This window comes from Planococcus citri, chromosome 2 (genome assembly GCF_950023065.1).
Source record: "Planococcus citri chromosome 2, ihPlaCitr1.1, whole genome shotgun sequence".
Lineage (NCBI taxonomy): Eukaryota > Metazoa > Arthropoda > Insecta > Hemiptera > Pseudococcidae > Planococcus > Planococcus citri.
The window spans coordinates 58,380,954-58,401,114 of record NC_088678.1 but is presented as its reverse complement, the minus strand read 5'-3'; the positions used below and the strand labels follow the sequence as shown (position 1 = coordinate 58,401,114).

Here is a 20,161-nt window from a genome sequence, read left to right as displayed (position 1 = left end):
ACCTACATGGCCCGTACGAACCGAGCCAACTGAGGGCAAAAGCACTGGTAACACGAAAATTCACAATTCTCCAGAAGTGAAAAAATATCATTTTTAATGTGAGAAGTCAATTTTTCTATCATCAAGACTCAACGTTTGGCTAAAGAAAACGAAATAATATGCCCGAGCGAAGCGAGGGCGAAAGGTTTTGAAATTTTGAATTTTTATGATTATTTAAAATGCTAATTTGGCAGTAGCATTAACATTGAATAATAATACGAAAAGTTTTTAAAATTTAAAGTTTGGACAATTTATAGCGACTTTTTGGTATTTTTGGCGAAAATCGCGACCTTTTAGCGACTTTAGCGCCCTATTTTCAAAATCGCGACTTTTCGCGACTTTTTACGCTATAGCGACCTGGTAGACACCCTGTACACAAACCAGTTGTAACTTGAAGCTAAACTTAGCCGAAAATAGCTAGAAAGCCTCTATAAGTAGTACATTGTTGGGCATTTACCTCTATAACTCGAAAATTTTAATTCATACTTCTGTCTTTTATGCACTTACACATCGTAGTTGTAACTCAAAGCTAAGCTTTTGCCAAAAATAGTGAGAAAGCCTGTATAAGTCGTACGTCGCGTTGTCAGGCGTTTACCTCTATAACTCGATTATTTCAACTCATACTTCTATCTTTTATGCACTTACATATCTCTCAATTCATTCATTTTGTAAGACCTCTTTAACTCGAACACTCTCAAAATCTAACCTGCATAACTTGAAACTGATTACCTCGAAAACCTCTATAAGCCAAATGAATGACCATTCCCCTGGTATTTTGAGTTATTGACAGCATACTGTATTACTTTGTATATCTACCATGCTTGAAACTAATAAACATGTTGACGTGTCTATGTCTCAGATACTCTTTTCCAGGTAATACTGTTTGTCTGTGACATGGTGTCGTTTGTAGCAGTACCAACAAACCTTTCCCTTCTGCCTGGAGGCAAGACACCGCTAGGCAGTACTTCAGTAGCCAAGCCACTGAGCAGGGCTTGCAAACCAAAACCGAAACCATAACCAAAACCCACAAAAACCGATTAAAATTGAGGAGCTCATTGCAAAAGTAGCCCTTGTCACATGAACTTTTAGACCCTTTTTACTCGATTGCACCTATTGCCAACTGCGGAGATCATGTTGTAATAATGAAATGACCGTCAAGTTGGTCTACCCTGAGTAGCCCTGAGAGGAATTGCTTTATAGAGTTTACATTCATGATACTGGGTACGCTCAAGGGAGAGCTTTGGAGATTGCATAGGTTCATGTGACAAGGGCTACTTTTGCAATGAGCTCCTCAATTGCTCAACACCAAAACCAAAACCAGGATCATTATTTTCCAACAACTGAAACCAAAACCAAAACTGAAACCTGGAGCTTTATTTTCTCAAATTCAAAACCGAAACCAAGAGCGTAACCGATTGAAAACTGAATTGGTTTTAGTTTAGGAAATTTTCAGGCAATTAGCCTAATTATTAAATACATTTTTGGTAGAAATAAAGTAAAAACTGGTGCTAAACGTGAAAAGGCCTGCAAGCTAAAAAAAGTTGACAAATTTGGCACTGCCAAAGTGTCAATTTCTAGTCACATACACAAAATATTTTAAAAAGTGAAAAGTGATCACTTTCTTGGCTATCTTCCCTCTAAAAAATGGAGAAAAAAGGAAAACACTGAAACCAAAACCGAAACTGAAACCAAAATTGAAACTGAAACCAAAACCGAAACCGAAACAGATTCCTTTGAAATAAAACCCTTTAAGCAAAACTGGACCGAGAGAGATAATATTTTAGAAAACCTAAACCAAAACCAAAACCGAGAGTGATGTCTATCTGGTTTTCAAGCCCTGCCACCGAGTGGGGCCCCTGCTCCTGACCATCTCTGCTGTCATCCTGAACAGAATTTGTGCAGGCTCCTTTCCATCCTAGTTTAAGATTGTATGTTTTCATATTTAAAAAAAAAAAAAAAAAAATTGGAAATGTATTAATCTGTCAGGGACATTTGTTTGATATTGTAGCGATGGTGTGAATGGTTTTTTTCAGAGAGGTGTGTGTGGGGGTGGGGGTGCAAAGTTTTGTGAGAGATCTTAGTAGGTATCTTAATGTTTGCCGGGGTCACTTGCTTGAAGCTTGACAACTACAACCCTTCCACAAAAAAAAGGGCAAAAGTCTTTGAAAATGTTTGTGTCAAGAAGTAAAAAATAACGATTTTCTTTCATCACAGGACCACATCCCCAGACATCCCCAGACTTTTCGGAAGAATGGACATTGGATGGGAGACCCTTTCACAGGAAAATTTTCAAAAAAAAAAAAGAAATTGGAAGAAAAGTTGTACACGGAAGTATTTTTCATTTTCAATCAAAATTATAAAGAAAAAACAATACAAAAATGAACACATTAATGAATTTTTTCATGTTTTCATTTCCTTTTGACTAAATTTACTACTTTTTCATTACTTTCACTACCTGTTAGATACTCTGAAAAAACATATTGGTGTCGAAAAGCTCTCAAAACAGGAGTGAAAATCCACTTTTTCAAATCTATGGAAAGGGGTAGCATTTTATTGAAAGAGGCGAATGAAGGAAAAAAGAGAGGGATCATATGCATATAAAACATCAATTTTTCATCAATAGGTACCTCTACTTAAGAAGTGAGGAACTTTTTGTATCTTCGTATCTTCTATTAAGCAGCATTTTTATAACCTGCATCCAGCCATACTTGCGCCAAAATGTACTATTTCCAAGTTTGATCGAGCGCACGTATAAAATTTTGATGATAAAACCCGGCGACACGCTTGCCCATTTAGTATAGATAAATTCGCAGCATTTATCTTCATTTAGATTCTCGTACATACGGAATATGTTTTTATGACCTTTTAACCACTCGCTCATATTATATACAGATGGGAAAATATGTCATTAGTTTTTTCTCATTCTCTCTGATGGCTTTCTATACGTAGAAACCATCCGGGGATACGTTTCAATGGTAAATGGCACAATGTTCGCAAAATATATACGAAATAATTCAAAATATTCGTCGGTATTTAGCAGTCGAGGGAATTTCAAACTAAATGCAAAAAAAAAATAATCAAACCGAGCAGTGTTGCTCTATAGCGAATGCAAAAAAATATTAAATCGAGCTGGGTCGAGGGAGATACTCGTATTATACTATTGAAAATAAGTGCGCTCGGATATGGCTCGTGGAACGTTATCTAGAGATTATTTTAATACCTTCTCTTTTTTTGGAATGAATATACCTACGCGTCTTTTTAATGAACCGAATCGACGAAAAAAATTCAAAAAATCTTGTACGGCGGTGGGGAATTTTTTTCAGTACATTTTCCAGCCTTATTCTCTCGCCGTGTATTTTTTTAATCATTTCGAAGCACATTTTTCGCTGGGCTAGGGCGAAATCCGTTTCGAATATTTTTCTTAATTAAATTCAACGAATAGAAAGAAAAAATTCCCAAAAGTAAATTAATTGTTTCTCAGTTCGGTAATTAATTAAACGCAACAAACCAGCAGAATATACGTGTACGAGATTAACGAAACACTTCGAATGTACCTAGACTTACGCCGACTTTCGTGAACCGTAACCAAAAACATGGAGGAAACCTTTCCGTTTCAGTTGTTCCAAGACAACGGTAGTACTTGTACCTAAGAAAAGAATTATTGTTTAAAATGGGAAAACGTTTTCGATTTATGAAATCTATCGTCTTCTTCTCTTCATACCCCAACTACCATTTTCAGAACTACGATACCAAATTCTGATGCGATAAGATGAAAAATCAAGTACCTACATACCTATCTAAGTTACGTACTTATGTAAGTATTTAATTTTTCAAACAAAAATCTCGTACACCTACCGGCCCAAATATACGTGGATATTCGAGAAGTTATCTTGTGTAAATTTTAATAAAAAGATACGAATGAAAGGTATGTCTATAGCTCGAGTAACGCTTGTTGTTGATTCATAACTTCATGTACACTATACACTTATTACGCTTTGTTAGCTTAGGAGAATTTTTTTCTTCGTCAACGCTACCGAAAGGAAACATGAGTCAAATTGTTCGGAACACAGTATGCCCATATTTCAAACAATTTATTTATCTCCCTTTTCCCGCCCAAGTACTACATATTCAAACCACTAGTCAAATGGATGACGAGTGGTCGACACAGGAAGCTTATTAATCTTATATATGAGACACATTGGCTTAAAATAACCATTCTTGATTCGCCGAAAGTGTGAAATTGCTCGAACAAAGTTCACACCCTGCGAGATTTGGATCGATTTTGATGTCCTTCGATTTGAATCGCGAAAATCTACGTCGAGCTTTGGTCGTTATTATTGTCACTTTCGTTAAGAGAATTTCTTTTTCATTTCCTCTAACAAATGCAGCGTGCACGATATGCGGTGTTCTCGATGGGCAAAAAAGGTCGCTGGGGAGTTGTATATTTTAACCACGGATATGGGAATACTTCGATGTAACAGTTGTAACCGAAAACTCTGCGTATTTTCTTACCAATATACCTTAGTGAGAAATGTTTATACGACTGTGACTAGAGGGCTTTTACAATTTCGGTTTTCGAATAAGAGTACTGGAATTTTTCAAAACAGAACTCGTAGGTGTGAAATTTCATCTCATGATCAATGTTATTCGTTTCAAAAAATAAACAATACTGAATATCATTAATATAAGACGAATTTCATTTTTTTAAAATTGACTATAGACATAAAATTGACGTAAGGTTTCACCAAATCGGAAGTTAAAGTTAGAAAATGTCAAAATTGGAAATAAGTCTGGTGAAATGAATTTTGCTTTCGGAAATGGGGCGACAGCTTAATACATGCACTTTAAGGATCCAAACGTGATTGAAAATTTTTCCATAGGGCACCCTGAAGTTGATATAGCTTACGAAGAGAAAATACAATCTACAGATTTTTTCCAATTAAATAAGCAGGTAATAGAATTTTTAGAAAAATTGAACAAAATTATAAAATAATTCGCTTTGGTATTTCTGAATTTTCAATCTTTTTCGACTTTCGTCACTAATATGATTGATATGATAATTATTCTTATTGGGTTTTTAAATGACAGTTGTTTCCTGAAAATGTTCATGAGTGTACTCGATTTTTAAAATTGCCTGACTCATATAAAAACAACAACACTTATTTATTATTTTCACGATTGGAAAATGACGTGCAGACGAATTATGAAAACGATGACCTCTTTCGCGTTCATCAATTATAGTTTAGAACCGTAGATTTGAATATATCGTGAAAACACAAAGGGAAAAAGAACAAAACACATTACGACGAGTGGCGAGTTTTCGAAAGAGATAGCTTATAACATAACTACCTATTTAAGAAGTCGCTTTAAATATGGAGTTTTCGCCAAAAAATTATTTTGATACATTTTTATGTTTATGGTAGATACCTTTGAGAAGGGAGGGAAAAACATGAAAAATGTCATATTTCGGTTTTTTGTTTTCAAGTCTCAGAACTATTTTTAATGAACTTTCCCATTCATCCCCTTTTTCAAGAGTAGGTACCTACTTAAGAAACTTAATTTTCTTCAATTTCAACGTGCTTCTAAAAAAAGAAGGAAGTTCATTGAAAGGAAATTCACTCGAAATGATTTAAGAACTTCCTGTTGTTATTTCTAGAACTTGGAAGCCAAAATGGTACTCGTATTCTCAAGCAACTCTCTAACCCTTGAAAAAGTAATAGAGCACTGATGCAATGAAAAATTTTTTCCTCGTGAGTGTGAGCTATCTGAGTTATCAAAAAAACAAAACGAAGTGATCTGTTTGAGGGCATTAGATAATTTTTCCTTTAGTGGTCCAACAATGAAATTGAGAAAAGAGATCGAAAAAAAATTTCTCAAGTGATGAAATTTTAAGGCTTTAGAAATCTGCATAGCTGCTTAGAGAAAATTCTCAATTTTCAAAGTGAGTGATGACTAAATTTCAATTTCTTTTTTTTCTTTTTAAATATGTATCATCAATTCATCGTCTAATTTTGCAGTTCAAAGTCTCCCATCGCATGAAAATTCTAGAAACTTGTCCGCGGAATTTCTCACAGATGTCAAAAGGTTAGATGACAAAATTGGTAAATCACACTTTACGTATTTGAGTGAGTCATTTCGAAAACCCCATTCTGAACTTTTAAAAATTTTTCAGGAAATGAAAAAAACTGTTTGGGCGCTTTATTTTCATGGTATAACAGTAAACTTGTGCAGTAATCGATAGGTCTTATCGTTACAAATATTTCTGTACCTTTACCAGAACTTGAAGTTTTTTAGGCTGCGAGCAATTTCATTGTGAAATATGTGGAATTATGGGGTTTTTGAAATGACTTTTTTTTCAACTCTGTAAAGTTACGCAAAATCCTACAAAATCACATAACTCCAATACTCAAAATGATTGTATACGGATTTTCATTCATTTATTGAGGTTATACCTGCAATCTACGATTTAATTAAATTAATGTGATTTGTTTGTCTTATAAAAAAAATGATTTCAAAAACCCCGTAACTCCTGCAGTTATGGGTTTTCGAAATGACAAACGCTGAAATATGCACTTTTGAGCTACCTTCCAACTTTATCAGATAGAGCGCGCAACGCACCATCAGAATCAGTGAAAAACATAAAAACCCCTTAAATGGTGATTTATGGGGTTTTCGAAATTACTGACTCATTTGTAAAATTGGCAGAGAGAGAGGAAGAGATCTAATCAAAATTTTGATTGTGATTGAAAATATTTTGCTTGATATCAAAGGACGACTTTTGTCAAAAAAATTCTCTATGGGAGTCTTTTACGGACAAGGGGAAGGTGGTGGACTTTCCGAAAGTGGAAAGGGAGAGAGATGAACTTTTGGTGTACCTACATGTTTCTTTTTTGATTTTGAACAAATTTTATTCCCTTGAATGAGTTTCTATTTAGTGTAGTTTTGATGAAAATCACAAAAAACTGAATTCGGAGGGTTTTGCGAACATAATTTTTGAAATTTGGGGGTGGGGGAATGAGGGCTCAGATCAAAATTTTTTCAGATACTGAAATGTTCACATAACTCATATGCACAACTTTTATTTTGAAAATTTTTCGATGGAGGCTATGGATACAGAGACAGCATTATTTTCTGGAAAAAAGGATGGACTCTCAGGAGGGGGGGGGGCTCAAGAAAATGACATTCCGGCTTATTATTTTAAACTTCTAATAGGTTTATCGATACCTGGCATCCAACAATTCCACTTGGAAGTTGGAATTGACTACACTACCATGAAATTGGAAAACAAAAATCAAAAGGTTACACCTCAAAACGTCCAACAACACGGAAGAACTTGTGGAGGAAGGAAGGGAGCATCTCTAAATAATCTCTTCTTTCGAACAAATTCGAATACAAAAAATTAGTAGCTTAAACAAGATCGATAACTTTCTGAGCAATATTCAAGTGAAATCAGTTGTCAAAGTCAAAAGTGTTTTTTTCATTGGTTCGTAACCAGAATTTTGAAAAAAAATAAAAATTAATATAAACCAGTCTATGTCATCAAATTTTAGTTTTTTCACAACTCAAAAACTATGCATTCTAGAAAAAAATTAATGTTTTCAAGTTGTTGGAAATTTCAGTCCCTACAACTTTGGTTCTGATCATTTTTCACGTAGAACGCTTTGTTCTGCCTCGAGATTGGTTTTAATTTGAATGAAAAGTTAACACTCAAAACATAATTTCCAATTCCAAGATGAAATATTTTCTCCTTATTTGAGAGCTTATTTTCAAAATATTAGGTATTACACTAAATGAAAGTACGATATCTAATCTTTGAAATGAGGTGCTTACAAATTCAATCTTTATCTTTTTTTTATCTTCAAAAAAGTATGTAAAAATGAAAATCATGAATCACGTATAGTATAGGTATGCCTCATCTAATTTAAAAATAAGGAGATTTCCGTCCTGTGAAATTTCATTTTTTTTATTTTAGATAGATCCTTATCACTCCAAATGAGTGACGTGATTAGCTTTCATACATGTAAATAAATCTTTGAATATTACAGATAAAGTGGATCTAATTACGCCATATCTGATAGTGAAAGAGCTATATCTAGGTAGAGGTACCTAATGCGATTGCACCGAAATAACTGAAAGATGGGACTGGTCTCAAATGTTAGCATACATACTCCTATTTTAAAAACATTCGGTCTGCCGATCCGCAGATGCTGCTTTAAAGCTCAGTGAAAGCCCTAGAAAGTTCACAATTTTTCTGAATTTTTGGCCGAGAAAACTGATGGCTCAAATTGGTGCCTAAATACTTAAGAGCATTTTTCACGCTGAATCCGAATATAGGTATAGGTCTGCCCTTAAGTGCTGCCAAAGCCTCGCTAGACTGGGTCAAGGGGGGAGCAAATTTTACAAATTTCATGTTTTTGGACTAAATTTAAATTCTCATCAAAAGCTATAAAAATGGGTCAAAAATTATTTTCAAGCAGTTTAACGCAATGTTCTAGAGCTGAGATGATTCTAAGGCACCAAAATTTTTCAAAATTTTCATTTTTTGGGGTAGTAGTGTAAGGGGAATATTGATCAATTCACCGAATATGGCCTTGTGATACGTCAAAATATAAGTTTTTTGGTCCGTAGAATTCAATTATTGCCAATTTCACTCATACCTAATCAAATTATAGGTAGTTCATCAAAATCGAAGTGCTATTGTACGAGTACATATTTCCAAAATTGGAAAAGTACTTCAAATTTTGCAGTTTCAAATTTGGAAAATTGAGCAACATTGAGTTTCGACAAAATGAGATCATTTTTATGCTTTGCCAACCTCCTTACCTTCAAAATTGCAGGAGTTGAGATAAATTGAGATTCTAAAAGATCTTTAGAGTCTTTAATTTCAGACATAGACATGAAAATTCACACAGAGCCAAGAAGTCTGGCGAATAGGGCGAATGAGGCAACACTCGAATCCCATAACATTCCAAGTTGGTACGGTATTTCTTTCGGTAGGTATAAGTACGTGTGAATATTTAGCGAATACGAATAAAATTCGCCATTTTTCAATGAAACCAATTAAAACTATATACTAATATAAAAAGAAAAAAAATAAGTAAGTAATGCATACGAACCAAAAAAGTATACGAAGTGTATTGGCAATCAATAAAGCGAGGCAAACGTATAGGGAGAAGCCTTCGGCGTCGTCTTTCAAATAAATCTCTCGATACTGCGGAATGTATGGAATTACGCCTCCGAAAATCATAATCGCAGCGCTCACCCATCTTATTATTCTTGTGATAGACATTTCGCGCATTTCTTCCATCATCGGTTCCATTATGTAATAAGAAAAATGATGATACGGTGTCGCGTTTGGCTGCTGCTGGCGGTCGATTAGTTCGTATACCAGATTTTGCCATACTGCAATATAAGACATCGGTTCGTTACACATCGATTAATTAACTGAGGTGAAAAAAAAATATTTCGAAAAATACAGCGGACGAGTGCGCAGATATAGAGGTACGAGGGTAGGTAACTATTTCCAAAAATGCATTTGAACTTTAATCGCGATACCACGTCGACGTTCGCAATCGTACACGCGACATGACTAAATTACGTACTACATAATAATGTATAAGATGGAATCTACACAATTGCGTATATGAATTGAAGACTACGAAAAGTACACCTGTTAAAATATCTATATCTATGTACATAATACAATCTAGTAATTCCTACATGTATGATGTTATCGCATAATTGAGTGAAAAAATTCTCAACATTTTCTACTACCTAGGATATACTTCTACGTACGTTTTCTTAAGCGTTATATGTACGAATGTGTGCGTGATTTATCGTCGCAGAGCAATTTCGCAGTAAAAATAGAACCGAGGATGCAAATAAGTATTATACTAAAGTACTACACCGCTATTTCTTTAAGTCAAGTCAAAAAACAAAAAGTCATCATTATCTACCAAAGATATAAGAAGGTAGGTATATTAAACGCGCGCGAGCTAAATTTCGAATAAAATTGCGCGAACTCGATTTTATGCATCGCGTATTTCGCAATTTAACGTACCAATCTACGACAAATTCACGTAGGTAGGTAACTATACCACCGATGCGTTAATTCAATTAACAGCATAGGCTTTCAAATCATCAATAACCATCATCCATCGTGCGACACCAAAGATATAGGATGAAGTTTACGAACACGATGCATGCGAAATTGCAAATCGATTCTGTTTCGGAATTTCGAACGATATACGTATTTTTCAAAATATATCTACTCGTAATTAACCTATACGATTATTTATTAAACTCGCGTAACGTGTATGTGTGGTAAGTAATTAGATCGCTAAGTGCATTATTTGCTGGCTTCGCGCCATCCCTATCCATCGGCTTTCATGTTTAATTTCGTATTATATTTGTACGGGTAGCGTATGTCGCTGCAGTATAATTTGACATGTGGATTAGGAATGCGATACCGAGTCTAAAGAAAAGGAAAAGGGGTAGAGTAGGACGACCTTTTTCAATTTCGAACTTCAAAATGTGAAATCGGAGAGATAAACGACTAAAAATTGTCAAATTACAAGCTGCCATTTATTAGCAGACGAGGATTTAGGCGCGAAAACCAACCGATAGAATAACGTGTTTTCGAATAAATTGCCTATTTTCAAGATTGAAGGAGCTGCGAAAGTTTTTAAAGCTCAATTTAGCAGCATGTTGGAAATTACACGCGAAAAATACTCCCTATAGATGGGATTTTTCCGGACTATGAATAATTTAAACGCGATAAGAGAAGGAAAAGTGATAATACCTACGCGTTATTATATTGCTCATCTTAAATATTACAAAAGTATTATTACGATGGCGGTTTAAAACTCGAAACTTTTTCATAATTTGACGACGCTGCTGTATACGGCGGATCGGCGGGCGGTGGAGAATCATCGAAGATTTAAAATTAATGCGATAGGGACTAATTTTTTTTCCTCGACCATCAAAGTCTTATTTAAAAAAGAGTATTTTTTTTTAGAAAGAAAGAAGGGTGAAATTTCGTATACTCAAGTTGAGAGCACTTGAACTTTTATTCAATTTTTCAGCATTTCGAAATTAAATTTTTCGAGATAATGAATGTTGCATAATTTTTAGGTACATAAATTTAAATCCAAAGTCGTAAAATATGTAGAACTCGTAAAAGTGATTCAAGAAAAGATAGTAAATTGACGAAGTCACCAAAAAAAACACATATTGGGTGTTCAGTTAACAGGTGTTTGAATAATTCACCTGTTACAGCAACCCAAATTACATAAGTGTTAATTGGTTTGCCAACCTTAAAACGTGAAGGGGCAAAGTTCAGGATATTCAGGGTATATAGTATGTATATTCAAAGATTGCAGAACTCCCTTAAATGTTGCAGATTACAGAACTTTGGAATCAACCCGAAAAGTTTTTTTTTTTTTTTAAAAAAGGCAAAAAAGGATAATTGAAATTTTTTAAAAAATTGGCGTTATGTTTCAAAAATTTACAATTTTTTTGAAAACATTGCAAAATTTATTCAAAGTTGACATTTTTTTAGAATTTTTGAACGTTGACCAGATTTGATGCACAATTGGGTGAGTCATCTTCGACTGTTTATGAAGCCATTTTGGTACCACAGTTCTCACTTCTCAAATTAGAAAGTTATAAAAGATAAGGCAGCACCAAGGTTTTAAATTTGAAAAATAAATAAATACATCCTCTTAAATTATGTACTTAGTAAGAATCAAAATGTTAAATCAAATTCAACCTAATTTTCTTTGGAAGGAAGGAAGGAAGGAAGGAAGGAAGGGAAGAAAGCAATACTTAAACAAATGCAGTTCATTTTGATTCCAGGATAGGAAATGGGATCACTCACAAAATCCAGTTCAAGGTCTCAAAAGTTTATTTCCATCGATTCTATATTTTGATTTTTCTTTCTCCAAACTACATGGTCATCTCAGACGAAGACATTTCAAACAGGGTTGTACATTTTAAAACACGTTTAAAACAAATTTAAAAAAACAAAACTGTGTTTTAAACAAAATTTTAATTATTGTGTTTTTTCAACTTCAATTTCCTAAAGGGGGGGGGGTCAGTTTCTCGTTGAAAAAAGAAGTGGAATTGAATGAACTGCATTTTTAGATTTTCATTTTTCTCCTTGTACATTTTTTTAGACAAATTTTAAATTTTGTGTTTTGATTTCAATTTTTCAATATTTCTTGAGCCTTATAGCTATTTTATGACGTCACATCTTAAAAATTGATGATTGGATAACAGATATTTGAAAAACTGTATTCAAAACAAATAAATTTGTGCATACTTAATTTTAAACGAAAAAAACTGTTTGTTTTGTCTTGTTTTTTATTAACACATTTTTGTACAACCCTGATTTCAAATTACAACGAAATTCACTCAAAGATTATTTATTTAGGTTTGGTTCGGATTAAAGAGGTTCAACACTTAACTGGGCTGGAAAACTGTAACTAAAAGAACTGAAACTGAAACTAAAAAAACTGAAAAATAAAAATTGAAACTGAAATTTTTTCAGTTTTTCTTTCTAGTTTTTATTCCCTTTTTTTGGTCATTTTTCCTCTTTCTCTGCAAGTTTATTCTTCAAATTCAAACTTGAACTTTCCTTCCTTCAACTCTCAAGGCTCACATAACAAAAATGTCCAAATTTCGAATTATCAAATACTGGCATTGGCGAGGAAATACAATTTTTTTACGCTTTTAGATAAAAAAATTGAAAATTAAAAAATGACATCTCTTTCTGTATCTTTACTCATTTTTTCATCGCAACAAAGAATGAAAAAACTGAAACTGAAACTGAAAAAAAAGGGAAAAAATGAAACCAAAACCGAAACTGAAAACTAAATAAATTGAACACAAACACTGAAAATTGAAATTTGAAAACTGAAACTTTCATTTTTTGTTTCTCCAGCCCTATAATAATGGTTTAAGTGGGGATGACCTTGACTCGAAATTCGCAGATGCTCAAATTTTTGGAAGAGGGGCAGAGGGAAGAACGAAAAAGGTAGAAAAAAAGGTCAAAATAAGATTCAATCAATCGATCGATAGAAAATCAAATCAAAAGTTGCTCGTTATACCCAAAAATCAGCCTCCTACAGTAATTTAAATGAGAGAAAATCAGGTTTTCATATTTTTAGACCCACATAAACCTTGTTTCACACCCTACCTTTGGGGCTAAAATTTGGCATGTACATTTGTAAGATACCCTTGGGCCTTGAATGATGTCCAATTGTCCATTTTGAGGGTTCGACTTTTCAACCCCTCCCCGCCTCTTAACAGCAATAAAAAAAGTGGATTTCCGCGATTTTTTTAGTAGTTCTCGATATTTTTGCGTCATTTTAGACCATTTAGATCATTTTTGTAATGTTTAAAACGTATTTTTTGTAACTTTTTTCCCGTTTTATTATTATATATATAATAATTATTATTGTACCTTTTACTTTCGAAATTTGAACTTATCAGCTTTTCAGACGTACCTACGTAAATCTTTTATTTCCCTTTCGACTTCGCAATATTGCCACATACGTCGAGGTTAAAAACAATAATTTTCATGTTATCAGTCGAAAGTTGGCACAAAAAGTAACTGAAAAATGATATGCACTTGAAATCTACTTCGTTTTATTTAATAATTAGGCATAGCCCGCTTACGTATCTACTATAATATTTTTAAATTATTATTTTTTTTTAAATACGAGTTACCTCGATGGATCTTATTTTCAAATATTGCACCATGTAAAAGAACTTAATTTCGAATAAATGGTCATTTAGATGAATACTTTTTTTATATGCAATCTTTCAATCATTTTTTTGTGAATTTCTCATCGATCCAGTTCAGACTGGGGTGAAAATCTCAACAATTGACAACCCAAATACAAATTATTCCACATCAATCAAATTACGATTAAATTACTATAATTTTACTACGCATTGCTATTGATTTTTCACATTCTAAGCGCGAGCACATAAAACGTAGGTATTTTTTCGAAAAACAATGAGAAAAAAATTATTAAATTATTTGTACTACATGTATCAAATCTACCTTTTACAATTCGATGGAAAACGTCTATTTTAAGGTGCACTTATGTACTTATCACATCAAAGATAAAGACTCAGAAGGAAAGCAGAAATTCAAAAGGCAAACAATCACAAAATTCTTCTAAATACGTAAATTGTTTGACGCATTGGTAGGTAATTTTATTATAAATGAGTACTTAAAACATGCCAATTTCACAATTCGTAATCGTAACAAGGAAGTACATACAGGGTGTCCCTCCATGATGGTTCTTGGATGACGGGACGTCAAAATTGCCACTCAAAATCAAAAACAAAGATTTTTCATGTGAGTAAAATTCAGGCCCTTCAAATCCTATAGGGTAAGCAAAAATGCGTTTATTTATACTCGGGATGTGTTGCCTAGGTTATTGGTGAAAGAGCGTTATTCGGTGGCGGAACACCCTGTAGTAGGTAGTACCTATAAGCGAGTAATCGGAATTCAAGCGAAACATTATGAGAATACACTTCTCAATGTCATCGAATCGTATATTTTAAAACAAAGTTACTTCGATAAGAATAGATAATTATTTTTCATTTGATTTCAAAAGCAAGAAAAAAAAAACTTATCAACGTTCACACGTAAGCCTCGAGTAGGTATTCTTTTTTTCCCCATTCATTTCAGGAAGACTTTTCGAGCGAGAAATTTCGAGGATTCGAGATTACCTAGTTGGAATTCAAAAAATTGTAATTAATATTCATTACATACGCAATAAAATTTTACGCGTTTTAATGGTAAACTATAAGAAATAAAAATTATTGTTTACTTTCAACGATGACGTAGCGATTGAATTTATCAGAATTGAAGCGAAGGCCTCTCAAAGCTTCGCAATTTTATACACTACTGTAGCAAGTTTCTTCAGCTTGCGAAATTCCAACGGAATTATTGTTATCACGTATCTATGATACAAATGAGCATTTTTGTAGTATGTAAGTTGCTACGTATGTAAGATTACGACGGAAACTTATAACAATGATAATTTCACGGACATTTATGTAACATTGAATGCAAACTCATCGGTTTAGCACATTACGAGAAGTAGATTTGTTATTACTTATTATTAGTATTTTACGTTGAAAAAGCAAAACAAAAAAATGCACCGAGGTATCAGATATGCATACGTTGACGTAATTTACTCGGACTTATTTGTATTTTTTATACTTGTATAGAAGCGAGAAATTTATTTCGAGTAATCACATGCACGAATTTACATAAAAAATTATCAAATATGTAATCGATAAAGTAATTAGCGCGTATTGATAATACGAAAAGTACGTTCGACGAGTTCAGCATTTTCCGGAATTAACAAATTACGATATGGCCTCTCGAAAGTTTTGAAAATTTACTTTGGAACACTGTTCGAAAATTCTGCTCTTCCATTTCCCTTTTTTTTTTGTTTAATCGTTTCACTCTGGAAATACCATTACCTACCGTACAATTTAACGTAAATTTAAGAGCAATTAAAATTTCATTTTTCAACAAGAATAGGCCTAGGTCATGGTCAACTTGTAAAGTGGAGTTTTTATAATGCCATTTTCATAATATACAACTTGAACTTGGACTTGAATATAGTACCTAAGAAATATTTGATAATTTTTTTTCAAACCCAATCTAGTATTTTCGAAAACTCGTACAATTTTTTTTTCGAATTTTTCCATCAAACTCCTATAAGTACGGCTGAGATCTCTTTTGAGAAGTTACTTGAGAGGCCCAATTTTCATTTTGCGCATTCGTGTTTCGAAATTCTCAAGAGATTTTTTATTGGCTCACAGTCAATGCTTTTGAAGAAAAAATTTGACAACAATGTAAAAAAAATTGCAACATTTTACAAAACGCAATGTTGAAAAAATTGCAACATTTTTCAAAACAATGCAAAAATTGCTCAAAACAATGCAGCAGCATTGTTTTTAAATCTATGAGAAAAATCATTTCAAAATCTCAAATTTTTGATAAGTTGCTACATTTAAAAAACAATGCAAAACATTGCAGCATTTCTCAAAACAATGCAAAACATTGCAACATTTTTCAAAACAATGCACAAAATGCAACATTTTTCAAAACAATGCAAAAATTGCAACATTTTTCAAAACAATGCACAAAATGCAACATTTCTCAAAACAATGCAAAAAATTGCAACATTTTTCAAAACAATGCAAAAATTGCAACATTTTCCACACAATCCGGCAGCATTGTTTTTAAATTATTGTTTTGTGAAAAATCATTTCAAAATCTCAAATTTTTGATAAGTTGCAACATTTAAAAAACAATGCAAAAATAAAAAATTGCAACATTTTTCAAAACAATGCAAAAATTGCACCACTTTTCAAAACAATGCAAAAAAAATGCAACATTTTTCAAAACAATGCAAAAATCGCAACATTTTTCAAAACAATGCAACATATTGCATTATTTTTCAAAACAATGCAAAAAATTGCAACATTTTTCAACACAATGCAGCAGCATTGTTTTTAAATTATTGCTTTGTGAAAAATCATTTCAAAATCTCAAATTTTGATAAGTTGCAACATTTTAAACACAATGCAAAACATTTCAAATTTCTCAAAACAATGCAAAAAATAGCAACATTTTTGAAAACAATGCAAAAATTGCAACATCTCTCAAAACAATGCAAAAAATTTGCAATATTTTTCAAAACAATGCAGGAGCATATTGCTTTTAAATTATTGCTTCATGAAAAATCATTTCAAAATCTCAAATTTTTGAAAAATTGCAACATATAAAAAATTTTTAGTTGTTGAAAATTGCAAAAAATTTCAAAAATATATTGAAAAAGATGCTTATTTGAACGGAAATTGAATCCTCAGCACTTTTTATGGTAGCAAGTTTTACTCCATTTTTGAAACTTTCTATTAAAAAATGTCAAAAATATATTGTTTGAGGGGGGGGGGGAGAAATGAGCATAGTGCAAAATTTATTCTCATCAGTGCACAGAACCAGCATCAAGTCATTAAAAACACCTTTTTTGAACATTTTTGTGAGATCCTGCCTTACTCATCCAGTCATTCTCAAGGTGTAGAGAAACTCCTACTCTTTGAAATTTAATATAATAAAAAACTGACAGATTCTTTGAATTTTACTCCCTTCATGTTCACCTACCATGAATCCTTTTTGAAAAACACGTACATATCACGTTAAACCACATCAGATAAGTAGGTCCAGGTTAAGAACATTCAAATACATACGTCTTTTGACTACCTAATCACGTATAATCAAGACAGACAGACACCCTCGTAAAAAAGAAAAGACAAGACTCCGGTAACCCTTAACTTTGTATCAAATACGAACACGTGAATTTAAGAAAATGAATGTTTTTCTTTTGTCTAAAACTTATCCACATAAACGTGATATTCACAATGGAATCAGTCAAGTAAAGTATAATTATAGGTTATCTTTTCATGTGTAAGTAACGATTATTCGTGTTTTTTTTTTAAACGACAAAACAGAAGCACGTATGCTACCATTTCACGCTTACTCTATATAACGCGGGAGGAGGATGCAAGGAGGGGTCGTAGTGGAGGAATTACGTCTTAAGTAACCCTCGATTTAATCTGGTATATTAAAATTTTCTTTTTCGGGATCCGCCCTGCAATAATTTGATACACAGACTGACACTTGGCACGGCAATCGATCGCGTTACATTTTAAAAATTGACGTTGAAATTTTATACAAATTAGTCGACGAGTTGCAGGAAAAAATAAAGAAAGCAAATCCCCGCCGAGAATTTATACTACAACGCGCGAACCTACCTACACATTAATTAAGAATAAAATGTAGTAACTCGCGGAGTTCTAGGCTGTAATCCTTGAAAGCTACAGCCAATGCATACTAGGGCTACGTCATTGTTTTAAAAGTTTACCAACCCAACTCATCGTGATGAGGAAAGGTCATAAAGTAGGCAAAGGCGAACGCGAAGAGTGAACGAGGCAGTGACCAAGCCTTTTTCGTAAAACAACTTCATAGAATTTCGCTATAGCGAAAATGTTGCCGTCGTTGTCGTCGTCGTAGTTGTCGTTTGTTATCTGTGTAATAAATTTTTAATGCGCGTCACCTTTATGGCGAATTTTTCTTTCGGTTTTTTTATTCCTGGTATTCGGCTGGAAATTAGCGTAATTGAGTCTTTATAATAGCGAAAATGTCGATGCTATTTACGCGTCGCTAGCTCCCTTATACGTAGTAAAAAAGGGGGAGGGAATGTCAAAACACACTCCAAGTATTAATTTTTTTTTTGCAATTTTTTTCTATAAAGGTCTTCTTCCTCGAGTTGAATTGAATACGTATGTTTATTTTTTTTCGAAATCGATAATGATGACGTATTGATTTTCAAATTACACGTGTTGAATATTTTTTTTACGAGGATTGAGGTTTGAATAAATATTGAATAATTATGAAAAAAAATTCAAATGATCTACTTTGGATCCCAAAATTACATGAAAAGTTACGTCAATGGGCCTCAAAAATTGATCAAAGTTGAAACGTGTTGAGGCTCCTAGAAACGATATTTTTTTGAATGACTGGCCGTTTATTTTTTTTTCATCTGTGTAATTTTTAGGGCCTTTCTTCAAAAATTCAGCTCTCTGAAGGACCCTAAATTTTTGATTTCACAAGCTGAAATTTTTTTGTAACCTACCTACCTATCCTATGAGTACAAATACCCAGACCTTGGTAGGAAAAAAATAATTGGAATCTATTGAGAGATCTAGACCTGAAGTTTAGCACTACTAAAATGGAGATGGCGCGAAACTTCTGTGAGGATGCATGTGGGGCTATTAAAGACGTTTTTTCAAGCTGTTAAGTGGGCAGAGCTCTTAAAAAGAATCTGAACAGGATTAAAATCAGAGGTAGAAAATCGAATTTCATAATCGAGTTGATGAGGAATAACTATTACTTATTCTGAACTTGATTAAGCTTTTATACCAATGCAGGGCCCCTGATTTTGCAGCGAGCAATTCCGAAGCATAATTTAGAAGCGAATTTTCCAATGTGTATACAATTATTATACATCAACTAGAAAAAAAACGGTAATTCCTTAGTAGAAAGCTCTTGCCATTTGCAGATATCACTAGCAAAATGACCTTGGAAGATAAAGTTCTCACGAAATTTAACCTTTCGAATACCCATTTGAAAATATACTCGTAATTACAATTTATAGTCCACCTCGCCATTAAAATGAGAAAAAGCGAAGCGTTTTCATGAAAATTCCATTTTGAGACCCATTTGAACACCACAAAAACATATGTTCAGGGAACTGCGACTGCGAATGAATTGCATGGCAATGTTTAAATAAAAAACATACTCGTACCACCAGCTGTTTGAAAACTCCGAATCCGGTTAAGAAGAAAAATTTGCCAACATGAGATCTTTGGTGTTGGTAAAAATTGGAAATCTTTGTTTTTTCTCTCTAATTCAGGAGGGGAAGGGCAAAAGGAAGCATCGTCTACTCTTACCGCGTCCATTTCTAGAAATAATACCAACGTATGTTAACGCTGGAAATACCGGTATCGAGTTGCTTAGCCAACAAATCTGGAAAATATTCAAAATTTGCAAAAATATAAGTTCAACATGTTTTCCTTGATTTTGTTACGATTTTTTGTTACCTAAAGATTTCAAGAAAGTTCTGATTTTTTTTTCCAAATATTCAAAAAATTCTAAGTAATATTTCTGATTCATGTTTCCAAAAAAAATATTTGATTTGTGTCTTGATTAACGAAAAAGTAACAAGGCATGGCATGAAGCTAAGCCACCTACCAACCTAATAAATTTTTAGATTTCCGAGAAATTCTTACATTGCAGAAAAGTAAAAAATTCTCAATTATTCTGCAGTTGTTGCTTCGAAAAACCAAATTATTTCGAATTTTTTCGCGAAGCGATAAAGTTTTTCCCTCAACACTCGAGACTGCAGACATTATAGACAATGCTCGAATGATAATGAGCGTATGGCACGACAATTTGTTTAGAATGTCAAGAAAACAGCTGTTGATCAATGAACTATTACGGAGAATGATGCCCTTGAATGTAACC

The 20,161-nt window shown here is 33.2% G+C and overlaps 1 protein-coding gene across 3 annotated transcripts in view; it reads right to left on the bottom strand.

Annotated features, from left to right (window-relative positions):
- Window positions 1-20,161, bottom strand: part of LOC135836711 (solute carrier family 66 member 2) — a 35,903-nt gene that overhangs the window by 12,372 nt on the left and 3,370 nt on the right. For 2 of the 3 annotated variants that reach the window (XM_065351699.1, XM_065351698.1), the window contains one exon: window positions 9,156-9,441. In XM_065351699.1, coding sequence (XP_065207771.1) covers window positions 9,156-9,358 — 203 coding nt within the window. In that variant the 5' untranslated portion in view covers window positions 9,359-9,441. Of the gene's footprint in view, window positions 1-9,155; window positions 9,442-19,442; window positions 19,664-20,161 lie in introns of all 3 variants that reach the window. The other variant, XM_065351696.1, reaches the window with a different exon arrangement.